This window comes from Chiloscyllium plagiosum, unplaced genomic scaffold (assembly GCF_037043375.1).
Source record: "Chiloscyllium plagiosum isolate Xiang-an unplaced genomic scaffold, Cpla_swu_hap1 HiC_scaffold_53X, whole genome shotgun sequence".
Classification (NCBI taxonomy): domain Eukaryota; kingdom Metazoa; phylum Chordata; class Chondrichthyes; order Orectolobiformes; family Hemiscylliidae; genus Chiloscyllium; species Chiloscyllium plagiosum.
In genome coordinates, this window is record NW_028270191.1 from 19,296,694 (window position 1) to 19,310,706 (window position 14,013).

At 41.0% G+C, this 14,013-nt stretch overlaps 1 protein-coding gene across 6 annotated transcripts in view; it reads right to left on the reverse strand.

Moving 5' to 3' along the window:
• kmt2d (lysine (K)-specific methyltransferase 2D) overlaps positions 1–14,013 on the reverse strand; it is a 244,793-nt gene that overhangs the window by 27,367 nt on the left and 203,413 nt on the right. For all 6 annotated transcript variants that reach the window (XM_087985601.1, XM_043681829.2, XM_087985602.1 and 3 more), the window contains 6 exons: positions 13,543–13,684; positions 10,371–10,452; positions 9,582–9,760; positions 2,627–2,769; positions 1,864–2,005; positions 40–173 (listed from right to left, as the gene is read on the reverse strand). In XM_087985601.1, coding sequence (XP_087841727.1) covers positions 40–173; positions 1,864–2,005; positions 2,627–2,769; positions 9,582–9,760; positions 10,371–10,452; positions 13,543–13,684 — 822 coding nt within the window. The remainder of the gene's footprint in view (positions 1–39; positions 174–1,863; positions 2,006–2,626; positions 2,770–9,581; positions 9,761–10,370; positions 10,453–13,542; positions 13,685–14,013) is intronic.

The window sequence follows — 14,013 nt, forward strand, 5'->3', positions numbered from 1 at the left end:
AAAGTAGCGGGAGCACCATGACCAAGAATACATACATACCGGCGTGACAGTTGCAAGCTCTTTTCCTGATGCTTTAACAGTAGAGCCTGGTAATGAGACATCATACTGTTTGAACCAATTATGTTTTTCCAGCACCAGTTTCTCCAGATCCATTGGTTCTTCTTTGGAACCCACTACAAGAAATCCAGAAAGTAGTAATGACCAACTAACATCCCAAACTGGTTGAAAATGTTGGCAAGTCTTTGTTTCAACAAGTTCTATCCTCGACCCCACAAAGAGACAGCAATTGGGACACTGTACTACACAACACTAACAGCCAATGTTCCTTCTAATTATTCTTTGTCTGTGCGGCATACAGCATTAGATTGCTGCAGTGAGGCATGCAGATATCTGGTCGGCATGGACGGGTTGGACCGAAGGGTCTGTTTCCATGTTGTACATCTCTATGACTCTATGTATCTTAAAGGGAATGGTGGCCCTATGGAATAATTGTTGGACCGCATTTTCTTGCGGCTCTTTCTTTTGTTTGGGGGGGGGGCGTGGGGGGGAGCTGCTGTTGTTGCTGCTGTGTCATGTGGCCTTGCACCAGCTCTCATTCATGTACGAGCTTTAGTTTGAAAGAAGGGTCACAGGAACAAAAATGTTAACTCTGCTTTCTCTCCACAGATGCTGCCAGACGTGTTTTTCCAGCAATTTGTGATTTTGTTTTGGATTTCCAGCAGAGTTCTTTTGTTTAATGTTGAAATTCAGTTAAGAATCAAAATTACAATCACAGCTTTGGGCAAGCATGTTCTTCCTCATTTATCTCATTTCCACCTTGAAAGAATTTGTGAACAGCACAGTTGAGGGCACTCACTTACTGGGGTCAGCAGATCAGCCAATGTTTTGAAAAAAATATGCATTAGTTTGTAGACTTGACAATACAAATATCAGTGATAGGAATCAGTTGCACACTGGCACACAATATAGTCACCACACATATGGAATTAACAACTTTCACAAGGATATTATCCCTGAAAGAGAACAAATTCAATAGGTGGCATGGACATATGGGGATTGAGCAAGCATGAGAGTTTCAGGCTACTGTTTACATGGAGGATAACAGCAACAAAGACTGGCTGGGCTTAAAGGTCTGTTTCAGTGCTACAATTTCTATATTTTTTTTTAAAATGCTGTATTCTGAAATAAATATTTGTTTCACCATCTTTTTGGATGTGGAAAGCTTGGGAAAATATTCTCCACAATTTTCTTTTGAGGGCACTGAGGTCAAATGCATAATCGGTAAAATTTGTATGTTGCCTGCGAAGATGCAAATAGCATTTTTTCATGAATTCGTGAGAGAATACTTGCAGATGGACAAAGTGCTACAAGATGGCAATTTCATTTGAATCCCGAGGCATAATAAGATCTAATCTTAGTGAAAATACAGAATGGAAAGGGCAAATTTGTATACATTAGCACTTCAACTTACAAGGTGCTGGGACAAAATCAGGGAAAAACCTAAGAAGAACATGGATCATGTCCTTGGACCATTACTTTTGACTTATAGGCAAGTTAGATCTCATACCGTCCAAAGACAATATCTCAATCTGAAATAAAAGCTCAAAACCTGAAGTCAAAACAGAAAATGTTGATGTAAGGCCATTGACTTAAACATTAACTTTGTTTCTCTCTTCACGGATGCTGCCTCACCTGAGTATTGCTAGCACTTTGTTTTTATTTCATTCTTAAAAGGTTGAGTGCTGCATTCAAGATAGTCTGCAAGGAACACCATTCTGAAAGGGCACATCAACCTATTTTAAACGGATTCCTGGTGACTGGTATAGATGACTTCCTCCAAGAAAGGTACAACCTTTCACTTACCTTGATCTGGAGCATCCAAGATGGTTTTTTTCCCATCAGGTAAAAAAGAACGTGGACTGTCAGGAACAGATGTAACCTCATAAGAAGTTGGGATCTTCATCTGAAGCAACTGAGCAAAAGTTGTCATCATTCTGTTTATGTCCTATATAAAAAAACACAGTAGAAATGCATTGTTATTGAAAACAAGCTCATTAGTTTTTCTACTAATCAGGATTGTTTAAGGATAGTCAGCATGATTTTGTGTGTGTGAAATCATGTTGCACAAATGTGGAATGTTTTGAAGAGGTGACCAAGACGACAGATGGAGGCAGAGCGGGAGACATTGTCTACATGGACTTTAGCAAGGCCTTCGACGAAGTTCTGCATGGTAGACTGGTTAGTAAGGTTAGATCACATGGGATTTAAGGAGAGCTTGCCAACTGGATACAAAACTGGCTTGGTGGTACGAGACAGAGGTGGTAGGAGAGAGTTGCTCAGACTGAAGGCCTGTGACCAGCGATGTGCTGCATCCACTGTTGGTCATCACTTCTATAAATAATTTGGATGAGAATATTGGAGGCATGGTCAGCAAATTTGCAGATGACACTAAAATTGATTGCACATTGGACAGTGAAGGAGGTTATCTCAGAGTACAACGGATCTTGATCAACTAAGCCAGTGGGCCGAAGAATGGAAGATGGGAGTTTCATTTAGATAAATGCGAGGTGTTACATTTTGGAAAGACAAACCAGGGCAGGACTTTCACAGTATATGATATAGCTACCTTGGCAGCTGCTCCTGAGACATCCAGTGTGACTGCAACTTGGTTTCCTTTACCACTCTTCCATGGCTCAGGCAAAGACCCACCCTTCTCAGTATTTTCCACAAGTGGCTCTATATTTACAAATGGCTTTGCATCCGGAAATACTAAGGGAAAAAACAATGAATAAAAAGTGCAAATTAGTAATTCAAACTAACTCAAGAGTGTACGGATCAAATAACATGGCTTGTTTTGTTAAATTGTAAAAGATTACTCCATTCACAAGGTTATATTTATTTATTTGAACAGAGATGCACTCCACGTCTTTAAAAAAAATTCATTCATGGAATATGCGCATTACGGGCTGGGCCAGCATTTATTGCCCATCCCTAGTTACCCTCAAGTAAATGGTGGCAAGCTGCTTTCTTAAACTGCAACAGTCCATTTGCTTTAGGTAGTTGCATAATGCCACTAAGGAGGGAGTAACAGGATCTGGGCAATGCAATACATTTCCAAGTCAGGTTGGTGAATGGCTTGGAGGGCAACTTGCAGGTGATAGCATTCCCATATATTGGTTGCCCTTGACCTTCTAGATGCGAGTGGTTGTGGGTTTAGAAGCTGCTGTCTGAGGAGACTTTGTGAATTCTTATAGTGCATCTTATAGATCGAATACACTGCTGCCACTGTGCATGGGTGGTGGAGAGAATGAATTCTTGCAGACAAGGTGGCAATCAAGTGGATGTTTTGTCAAGCTTCCTGAATGTTGTTGGAGTGGCACTCATCCAGGCAAGTGGGGTGAATTCCACCACATTCCTGACTTGTACCTTGTAGATGGCAGGCATGCTTTGGGGAATCAGAAGGCAAAGCACTCGCTTCAAAATTCTCAGCCTCTGACATGCTCTTATAGTCATAGTATTTATATAGATAGACCAGTTCAGTTTCTGGTAAATGTTGACCCCACAGGATTTTGATTGTGGGGGTTTCAGTGATGGTATTGCCACTGAGTATCAAGATGCAATGGTTAGATTCTCTTGTTGGAGACTGGCAACCCACGCACTTGTGTGGCGCAAATGCAACTTGCCAGTCCAAACCTGGATATTGTCCAGGTCTTGCTGCATTTGGGCATGGACTGCTTCAGTACATGAGAAGTCACAAATGGTGAACATTGTCCAATCATCAGCAAACATTCCTACTTCTGACCTTATGATGGAAGGAACATCATTGATGAAGCAGTTGAGGATGACTGGTCTGAGCACACTTCCCTGAGGAACATCAGAGAAGTCCTGCAGCTGAGATGACTGACCTCCAACAGCCACAACAATGTTCCTCTGTGCTGTCATGATTCCAACCAGCAAAATAATTTTCCACCCAATTCCCACTGATTCTAGTTTTGATAGGGGCCCTTGATGACACATATAAACAAATGCTAATTTGATGTCAAGGAAAGTACTCTCACCACCTCTGGAGGTCAGCTCTTTTGTACATGTTTGAACCAAGACTGTAATCAGGTCAAAAGCAGAGTAGTCCTTGCAGAACCCAAACCAAGCAGTGAACAGGTTATTGTTAAGTGCTGTGCGATAATACTGTTGATGCCCCCTTTCATCAATTTACTGACTGAGAGGAGATAGATTGGGCAACACCTGGCCACATTGGATTTGTCTACTTTTTGATCAGGGCATAACTGGGCAATTTTCCACTTTACCTGCTAGGTGCCAATGTTGTCACTGTGCTGGTAACAGCTTGGTTAAGGGCTAGGGCACAGAAAGTTTGGGAGAACACATCTTCAGTACCATTGCCAGAATGTTGTCAGGGCCCAGAGCCTTTGCAGAACTCTGACACCAGCTGCTTTTTAAATTTCATGTGGAGTGAATCAAGTTGGCAAAAAATTGTGACAAACACTTCAGCCTCATCTTTTACTGATGGGCTGGACTTCCCAATCATGGAAGATGGGGATGTTTGTAGAGTGTACTCCTCCGGTGATTTGTTTAATTCTGCACCACCAATTGTTGAATTTGGCAGGACTGCAGAACGCCAATGTTATCCATTGGTTGTGGAATAAAAACGCAATAAAACTGGAGCAGCAGCAGGCCACTTGGCTCTTTAAGCCTGTTCTGTCATTCATGATGATCATGGTTGATCATCCATTCAGTACCCTGTTCCTGCTTTCACCCCATCTCCTTTAGCCCAAAAAATGATATCTAACTCTTGAACACTTTCAATAGCTTGACCTCAGCTACTGTCTGTAACAGAGAATTCCATAAGCTCACCACTCTCTGGGTGAAGACATTTCTCCTCAACTCAATCCTAAATAGCCTACCCATTATTCTTGGACTGTGCCCCCAGTTTTGGACTTCCTAGTCATGGGGAACATCCTTCCTGCATTTACCCTGTCTAGTCTCATTAGGCTTTTATAGCTTTCGATGAGATCCCCTCTCATTCTTCTAAATTGCAGTCCTAACTGATCCATCCATCTTCATCCATCAGTCATATTACCCCAGGAATCAGTCTGGTAAATCGTCATTCACTCCCTCCATAACCAGATTGCCCATCTTCTTCCTAAGGAGACCAAAACTGCACACAATATGATAGGCGTAGTCTCAGCAAGGCCCTGCACAATTGCAGCAAGACACCCCAACTCCTGTACATGAATCTGTTCGCTATGAAGGCCAACATACACTTGCCTTCTTCACCACCTGTTGTACTTACAAGTTTACCTTCAGCGACTGGTGTACAAGGATATTCAGGTCTTGATGCACCTCCCACTTTCCCAATCTATCACCATTTGGATAATAATCTGCCTTCCTGATTTTGCGACCAAAGTGGATAACCTCATATTTATCCACATTATATTTCATCTACGTTGCATTTACCCACTCAACTTGTCCAAGTCACACTGAAGCATCTCTGCATCCTCCTCACAGCTCACCCTCCCACTCAACTTTGTGTCATCTGCAAACTTGCAGACACTCCATTTAGTTCCCTCATCTAAATCATTAATATATTTTGTGAATAGCTGGGGTCCAAGTACTGATCCTTGTGGCACTTACTACTCACTGCCTGCCACTTGGAAAAAGACATTTATTTCTATTCGGTTTGCTGTCTGCTGCTAGTTCTCTATCCATGTCAGTACACTACTCCCACTCCCATGTGCTTATATTTTACACGCTAATCTCTGATATGGGACATCATTGAAAGTGTTCTGAAATTCCAAGTAAACCACATCCACTGGCTCCCCTGATCAACTCTAGACACATTTTTGAAAAATTCCAGAAGATGTGTAAAGCATGATTTCCCTTTCGTAAATCCATGCTGACTGTCTAATCCTGTCACTGTTTCCCAAGTGCTCTAAATCTTTTATAATGAATTCTAGCATTTTCCCCACTACTGACGTCAGGTTAACCGGTCTACAATTCCTTATTTTCTTTCTACCTCCTTTTTAAAATAGTGGGTTTAAATTAGCTACCCTCCAATCCATAGGTTCCAGAGTTCCACAGAACTTCCACATCCTGTCTATCACTTGCCGCTAATGCTATTGGCACAAATTGCAGTCTTGTTTTGTAGCTTTACCAGGTTGAGACCTCATTTTCAGGTACCCCTGGTGCCCTTCCTGGCATGCCCTTTGGCATTCTTCATTATCATAAGTGCAAGGCCAAACTTAAGATGTGTTGATCAGACATTGTTACGTTGCTCGGACGTGACCTACAAGACATCCTTTGCCTGCACAGTACAGAGGTACTTTTGCTGGTCAACAACATTTTTATCTCAGACCAAGGAACAAGACTAATTATGGTAATCCCCTAGAGGGGGCCTAGCTTGGTGATGACTTGTGTGAAGGAAGGCCAGAACTCAAGAAAAATCCACCACAGAGTGGTCATTATATCATTGCTATAGTATAATTTAAATTCCAATTAAATTGTGAGAATCGGGACGGGTTTGGTCATTCAGGCGTCAACTTCAATAGGTATTTAAAATGTAGCCTATAATTCAGTTCTGGTCATTCAACAACTCTTCTGACTGCTATGAGGATGACCATAAGAATAGTAGTGGAATCCTTGCTGATTTTTTCCATTGTTTTTAGTGTTGTTTTCATTTTTGGTTTGGAGCTGTGAACTGGGAACTGTGAGCTAAACATGATTTTTAAGACACTGGGTAACAGCTTCTATGGAAAAGGAAAACAGATCAAATTGCTTTTATTCATTCATGAGGCAAGGCTTGGAAGTTAATTGCAGGCTGGTTCCTAACCAAAAGGTTCTGGAGATGCTTCGTCACTGGGGAAGAACATTATATTTAAACGGATAGCAGAAGTCGGCTATTCACAAGATCAGCAGCTGGGAATTGGTTCCAGCATGTCTGGAAAAGACTTCATGCTCAAGAAGATAGCAGGTGTTGAATGTTAACTGGGATATCATGGAAGAGACGGTCAGTCTGTCAGGGAGGGTCAGAGTTTGAATTAAGTTTTGGACTGTTTTCTGTGAAAAAAGGAATCTGTTGGCGCTACAGCATGAAGGTTTGAAAGCTCCCTGTCTAACCTCTCATGAGCAGCTCTTGGAAGCTCAGTAGTAAACTAAATATTACCGCCTTTATCTGAGTGAACTGAAAAGATGATCCTGATCGACAGCTTCAGAAATTCAACCAAGAAACCATCTATGCCCATGGAACAACACTTCGTGAAAACCACTTAAATAATCTGGCCAGTCTTCTATTTATCTCTTAACTGTGTTTGTCTGTTTGTCCTGTGTCAGAATGTGACTGAAAAGTAAGGCTGTTGGGTTTAAAGCACAGATCAATTAGATTATTTTTCTTCCTGCTGAAGTTACTGTATTACTAATAAATTGTTCAGTACTGTGTTTAAACTACAGAACTGGTGGCTAGAATTGACTACTTCAGAGTCTGGGATTAGTTATTTAAAAGTCTGGTTAGAAACCACTGGGGTCAATTCTGAGGGTCTTTGAAGGTTTTATTTTTACTGTATTGCGAATACAGAGGTGGAAAGGCTGATTTGATTTGGCTGTCTGTCTGTGTCGTAATAGTAGTACTTCATGCAATAAATTCCAAGAGAAGGACAAAGGTTCAAACAGAGCGCAAATAAATTTAACACTAAATTTAGATTACAAAGAAAAAAGTGACCTTCAAACAAGTAGGATTAGACTCTCAACTTTGTTGCAGAAAAACCTGAAACACAGAAATGGTCATGATAAAGGGTCAAGATGAAAAAATGCTGTAGAAATTTATTTTGCACTAGGGTGCTCCCAATGACCAACTCTCCCTTTGTGGAACATGAAAGTCCAAAGGTCTTCAGAAATTCCAAAGGTCATCTCCTTGATCCCACCACTTTTCTTTCTATTTTCTTTATCGCAATTACATACAAGTTCATCCCTGACAACGTGCCCATATCCTTCAACAGTCACATATCTCAGTTCCTCATTCCAAACCCACCTAATCCTCGTATGAGTGACAAACATCATGACCCTCTGCTTGGCTGCCTCTGCCACACCTCTCCCAAATGTATACTCCTCCAAGTTAACAATTCCATTTCCTTTGCTCTTCACACACATCCTTCTTTAAATTTCTCTCTTCCCCCATAGCCTCTCCGGAGCCATCTTTTCTACGAGAGCCATCTCCTGCTTTTTTGACCTTATCCTCCCGAAACTGCTGACCACCCAAGTGCCATTCTGGCACGTGCATCGTCAACCTGATACTGTACTTGGCCAGCCGAATAAGAACTGTGACTACAAAAGCAGGTCAGAGGCTAGGAATCCTGCAGCATGCAACACCTCTCGTCTCCCCAAATCCCATCCACCATGTACAAGGCACAAATCAGGAGAATGATGGAATACCCTCCGCTTGCCTGGATGAGTGAAGCTTCAACAATACAAGCAGCTTGACACCAACCAGGACAAAGCAGCTGCTTGACTAGCACTGCATCCACAAACATTCGCTCCCTCAACAACCAGCACTACAAGATGCAGTGCAGAAATTCACAAGGCACCTGAGACAGTACCTTCCAAACCCATGACCAGTACCATCAAGAAGAACCAGGGCTGTAGATATATGGGAATACAACATCTGAAAGCTCTTCTCCAAGCCACACACTTTTCTGACTTGGAAATATATCCCAGTTCCTTCACTGTTGCTAGGCACAATGCTGGAACTCCTTTCCTATTAGCATCGTGGGTGTCCCTACAGCAAATTGACTAGTGGTTCAAAGCAGCAGCTCATCATCATCTCACTGATAAATTCCAGATGGGCTACAAATGTTGGCCCAGACAGCAAAGTCAACATTTCATGGAATAAATAAGAGCTTCAAAAAGTCCACCTTAGCCTTCTGTCTTTTGACACTACTAGCCCATCACCACTATCCTTGTCACTTCATATGCCCCATCTTTCTCTGATCATATTTGACAACTGCCTGCTCCTGCCACAACACAGATGCCTCAGGTCAAAAATCACTAACAATGTCCTCTATGTCCATGGTGCATTATTGCTCAGCTTTTGCAAATTGTCTGCAACCTCTGACACAATTAATTACACCACCCTGCATCCAGCACATCTGGTCCACCTGTCCAGCTGAGTGGACTGCCCTTGCATGGTTCACTCTCTCTCTCCAGTCGAAGCCACGGACTCTCATGAAATGGCTTTTCATTGCATTCTTGCACTAATACATCCAAGCTTTCCATCTTTGGCCCTCTCTTATCTCTCATCTCCATGTTGCCCCTTATTAACACTAACCAAACGCATGTACACTGACAGCAAACTTTGTCTCTTTACCACCTCTCTTGAACCCGCCACCATTTGTATATTATCAGCCTTGCTTGTTTAAACATTTAGTCTGGATGACATGCAACTTCCTTGAATTAAACATTATAAAGAGCAAAATTAGAATCTAAACCCCTCTGATGACAATCCATCACTTTCATCAAGCACTGCTTTACATGAGTGAGTCTTCCTTGAATGGTAATGATTAATTTCTTGAACTAACCTGGAATACAAGCTCCTGGAATTATGGGAATCACAGGAGAAAGGGCACGGTCCATTGACTCTTCCTTAATTTCAGTCAGCAAGGGAAACCTGGATGTTTCTTGCCCAAACACACTTTCCGGTGAGGATGCGAGCACAATGCTGTCCGGTGTGCGTCGGTCCTCTTCTATCTCTGCTCTACTGTTGAGAAAGAAATTACAACTTAATTTTTTTTTGGGAGGATTTAAAACTGCTGTAATATTCTGGGTTGTAAGCAGAAATGTTATAATGCAATTTTTTTTTTTACTAGATCCTGTCTCTGAACTTATTTTTCAATTTTAGTCCATCTTCACATTCATTAAAGATCAATGTGTTCTGGCTGTTTCACAGTGAAGTTTAAAGTTTAACAATCTAACTTGTTTTGATTCAATTTGAAAACAAAAAATAGAAGATGTAAAAGTTGTTTCCCTTTTTAAATAAGCAATCTCTACTCAGGTAAAAACAATGGAAACTGAAAACTTACGAAAACAGCATTTTCCAACTAACTGTTGCCTTATTGTTGGTCTCCAAGTTTTCAGTAAAATGATATTTACTCAAAAATAATTTAGGGGTCTATTAGAGGTAATAAAAGTGAAATGCCTTTATTAGGACCGTACTGACAGTTATGTCTTCCACCTTCTATTGTGTTGAAATAGTGTAATCTTTATGTGCCAAGCAGTAAAATGTCACACGTGAGAAGAGGTCCACCAAACGCAGGGCAGGGTTTTCAGGAAAATAGTTGAAAGAACAAGTGAAAGTTGTGAATAAAAACCTTAGCTCCTCATTTTGGTTGTGCGGTGGTGTGGGCAAAGAAGCCAACATATCCATATTCTTCAATTCTGTTGTTAGCAGATCTGTGAAGAAGTACAGCAAAAACAGCATTACCTTGCATTGTACTATAAAGCAAGTACATGACATTTAACTGTTTCTCAAATTAAATCAGTGATCCATATATTATGTCACTTACAGATTAGAAATTAAATTTAACATGACAATATGATACATTCCATTAAATGTCAACTTTAAAATGTAGCTGAAAAACATCCCAGTTATTAATTCAGTTATGGTAATTCAACAATACTTCTGACTGATACTAGGATGGTCATTAGAACCTTCCTTACTTCTTAAAAAAAATCATTTTATTCTGCAATTAAGCACAATCCTGTCCAAAGAGATTTCAGTTTCATTGCAACTTGACTCAAACGGTACATTTACCATGTATTACATTCCCATTTTAAAGATTAACCTTTTTGAAGTAGAATTTCAGTCAGGGCAATTTCTAATAGAAAATATTACATACTTTTTCCAAACACTGGTTTGGTTTATTAATAACTCTGCACTCTAGTTTCACAGCTTAAAAGACAAAATACTAGGGGAGCATTCCTTGCATGTCATTAAGTTCTCAAAACAGACAATCTCCCACTGAAAGAACTCCATTAATCCACCATAGCCAATTTCAGGCAAGGTGACACAATTGGTAAACAGAAAAGCATCCAGAAGATCCACAGTCCAAAGATATGCAGGCTAAGGTGGATTGGCCATGCTAAGTTGCCCATAGTGTCCAGGGATGTACAGGTTAGCTGTGGGAAGTGGGGGGTCAGGCTGAGAGAGTGAGTGAGAGTGTGTGCGCGCACGTCTGTCTGTGTGTGTGGGGTGGGATGTGTGTCTGTGTGGGGGGGTGAATGCATGTATGCAGGGGGGTGTGTGTGTGGATCTGGATAGGATGCTCTTCAGATGGTCGGTGTGGACTCAACAGGCCGAATGACCTCTTTCCACGTTGTTGGGATTCTACACAAAAGAAAAAGTAACTTGCTCCTGTTTGTACAATGACAGGCTTTTCAGGAGCCAATACTCTTACAATTATTAAATTTCTTCATCTTTGATTATAGGTCAACCAGAACTTGGAAACAAGAACTACTGCAGGGTGCTCAGCAGTAGTTACCTGTCTCAAGCATAACTGTTGTTTGCAACAATGGCTGATTAGTTTTTCAAATTTGAGATTTCTGCAGGGATGGTAATGATCTGACCAGGGTGCCACCACTGCTATTGGCCAGACTTTCAGAGGCATTGCCTCACATGTGTGCACAGCAGTAACTGTCATATGCACTTGACATTGTGATCTAATCATTTACTTGCTGCAGCAATTAGAATGCAAATAGGGAATCCTAGATTCAAATGAACAAAATTAGAAAAGAGCCACTGGAGAGATTAACTGTTGTTATTTCAGATTTGAGCCAGTACAGAATGCAACTGGCATCTCGTCATTTTGATTCAGGCTGATTTTGTGCAAATGGTTGAACATGCACCTGTAACATCTCATGGTGGAATATCCAAACTACCTTTCCTTCATTAAAGTTTTGCATATTAGCCCCAAGACCCAAGAACAGAAGGATTAGGAGCAGGAGTAGGCCATTCAGCCAATATTTCAAAAATCTCCCAGGTCTCTAAATACTTTCAGTGATCTAGCCCGTATAACTCTCGGGGAGAAAATTCCAGACATTCACTAGTTTCAAGAAATTCCTTCATATCTCAGTTTTGTATCTCTCTCCACATTCTGGAACTACATCCTCTAGTTTGAGATTCCCCAACTACTGGGAACATCTTCTCAACGTCTACTCTGTCAAGCCCCTTCAGAATCTTGGGAACAGGAGAATCGACGTTTCGGGCATAAGCCCTTCTTCAGGAATAAGCCCTGAAGAAGGGCTTATGCCCGAAACGTCGATTCTCCTGTTCCCTGGATGCTGCCTGACCTGCTGCGCTTTTCCAGCAACACATTTTCAGCTCTGATCTCCAGCATCTACAGACCTCACTTTCTCCTTCAGAATCTTATATGTTTTAATAAGATCTCTGCTAATACTTCTAAGCTCCAATAACTAAAGACATAAATTGTTTAGCCATTCTTCGTAAGTCAAACCCTTCATCCTTTCTCAAATATGGGGACTTGCATTTCATTAAAGGGAAGAGCTTTAACTACTTCTTCAAAACTAGATTTACAATATTTTAAACAAAATAACCTGCAAGTTATATATTTTTTCAAGAATGAGTACAATTCTCGGGCTTTTTAATCCCAGAATTCTGCTATCACATCTCCTAGAGGTTATACCTGCTGGTATTTCACTGTAACAAAAGACTGATAATTTTGGATCAGTGGCAGTATAGCACATCTTAAAGGGGAGAATGGGTATGGGCCATTCAGCGTATCAAGACTTTTTATAATATTAGATCATGGCTGATTTGCATCTTGAGTTACCTACCTTGGTTCCATACTCATTAATACTCTCAACTAACAAAACTTTATCTGTCTTGAAATTTTCCATTGACCGAGCCTCAGCATCCTTTTTTTCCATGGAGCTCTCTACTTCTACCACCTTTCATGTGCAAAACTGTTTCCTGATATCCAAATTAGAGCTAGGCTCATCACAGAAAGAGGATGCGCTTTGTATAACTCCACCAGATTAAATGGTAAATGTCCAACAATTCTATCAACTGCTTTGACCATTTTCAGCATCTCAATTTGATTACTTTGTAATCTTCTCTGCTAAAGATAATACAAGCTGAACCTATGAAACCTCTTCTCATGAATTTTACACTTTGAGCCCTGGTACTATTCGGATGGATCTGTTCTGCACCCTCTCCAAATCCAACATATGCTGACTGAGATGCAGTACTCTGAATGGAACTATTTTTTTCAGCTGCAGTCTAAGCAGAATTCTACTGAACTGTAGCATCATCACTTGTAAAAGGGCAAGTAATTGATAATTGTTCATAACTGGGATTCAAATGTTTTAAAACTAATTGTGTTCCTTTCCAATAATTGTATGCATTCAGGATACACACTTACAAGTTTCAATCAGGTTAGGCATTGACCTAAATCCAAGAATTCCAGATTGTATCAAGTCATATATATTGTATCAAACAATTAAAACTCCAACAAATTCTTATACCTTTTTGACCTTCGAGTTCTTTCTGCCCTTCTGTCAGCTCCTCAGAAGTGGCCAATCCATTCACAAGTTTCTGCTGGACAGAGGGAGGAGGGGTAGGAGGCAATGAGGAAGGCGGGGTCGGTGGATTACTCAGATTGTTCTGCTAAAGAATGGTAGAAAATTAATCCATTGAATTGAGTATTAAGGGAAAAAACCTACATAAAGTAATTAACTCGTTTGCAAGTGTAATTTTTTTAATTGACATATAAAGCAGCAAATCTCTGCAAAATTGTCTTTCACAATTCTCTTTGGCATGGTGGCTCAGTGGTTAGCACTGCTGCCTCACTGCACCAGGGATCTGGGATTGATTACAGCCTCGGGCGGCTGTGTGGAGTTTGCACATTCTCCCAGTGTCTGCTCCGGTTTCCTCCAACAGCCCAAAGATGTGCAGGTGAGGTGGATTGGCCATGCTACATTGCCCATAGTGTTCAG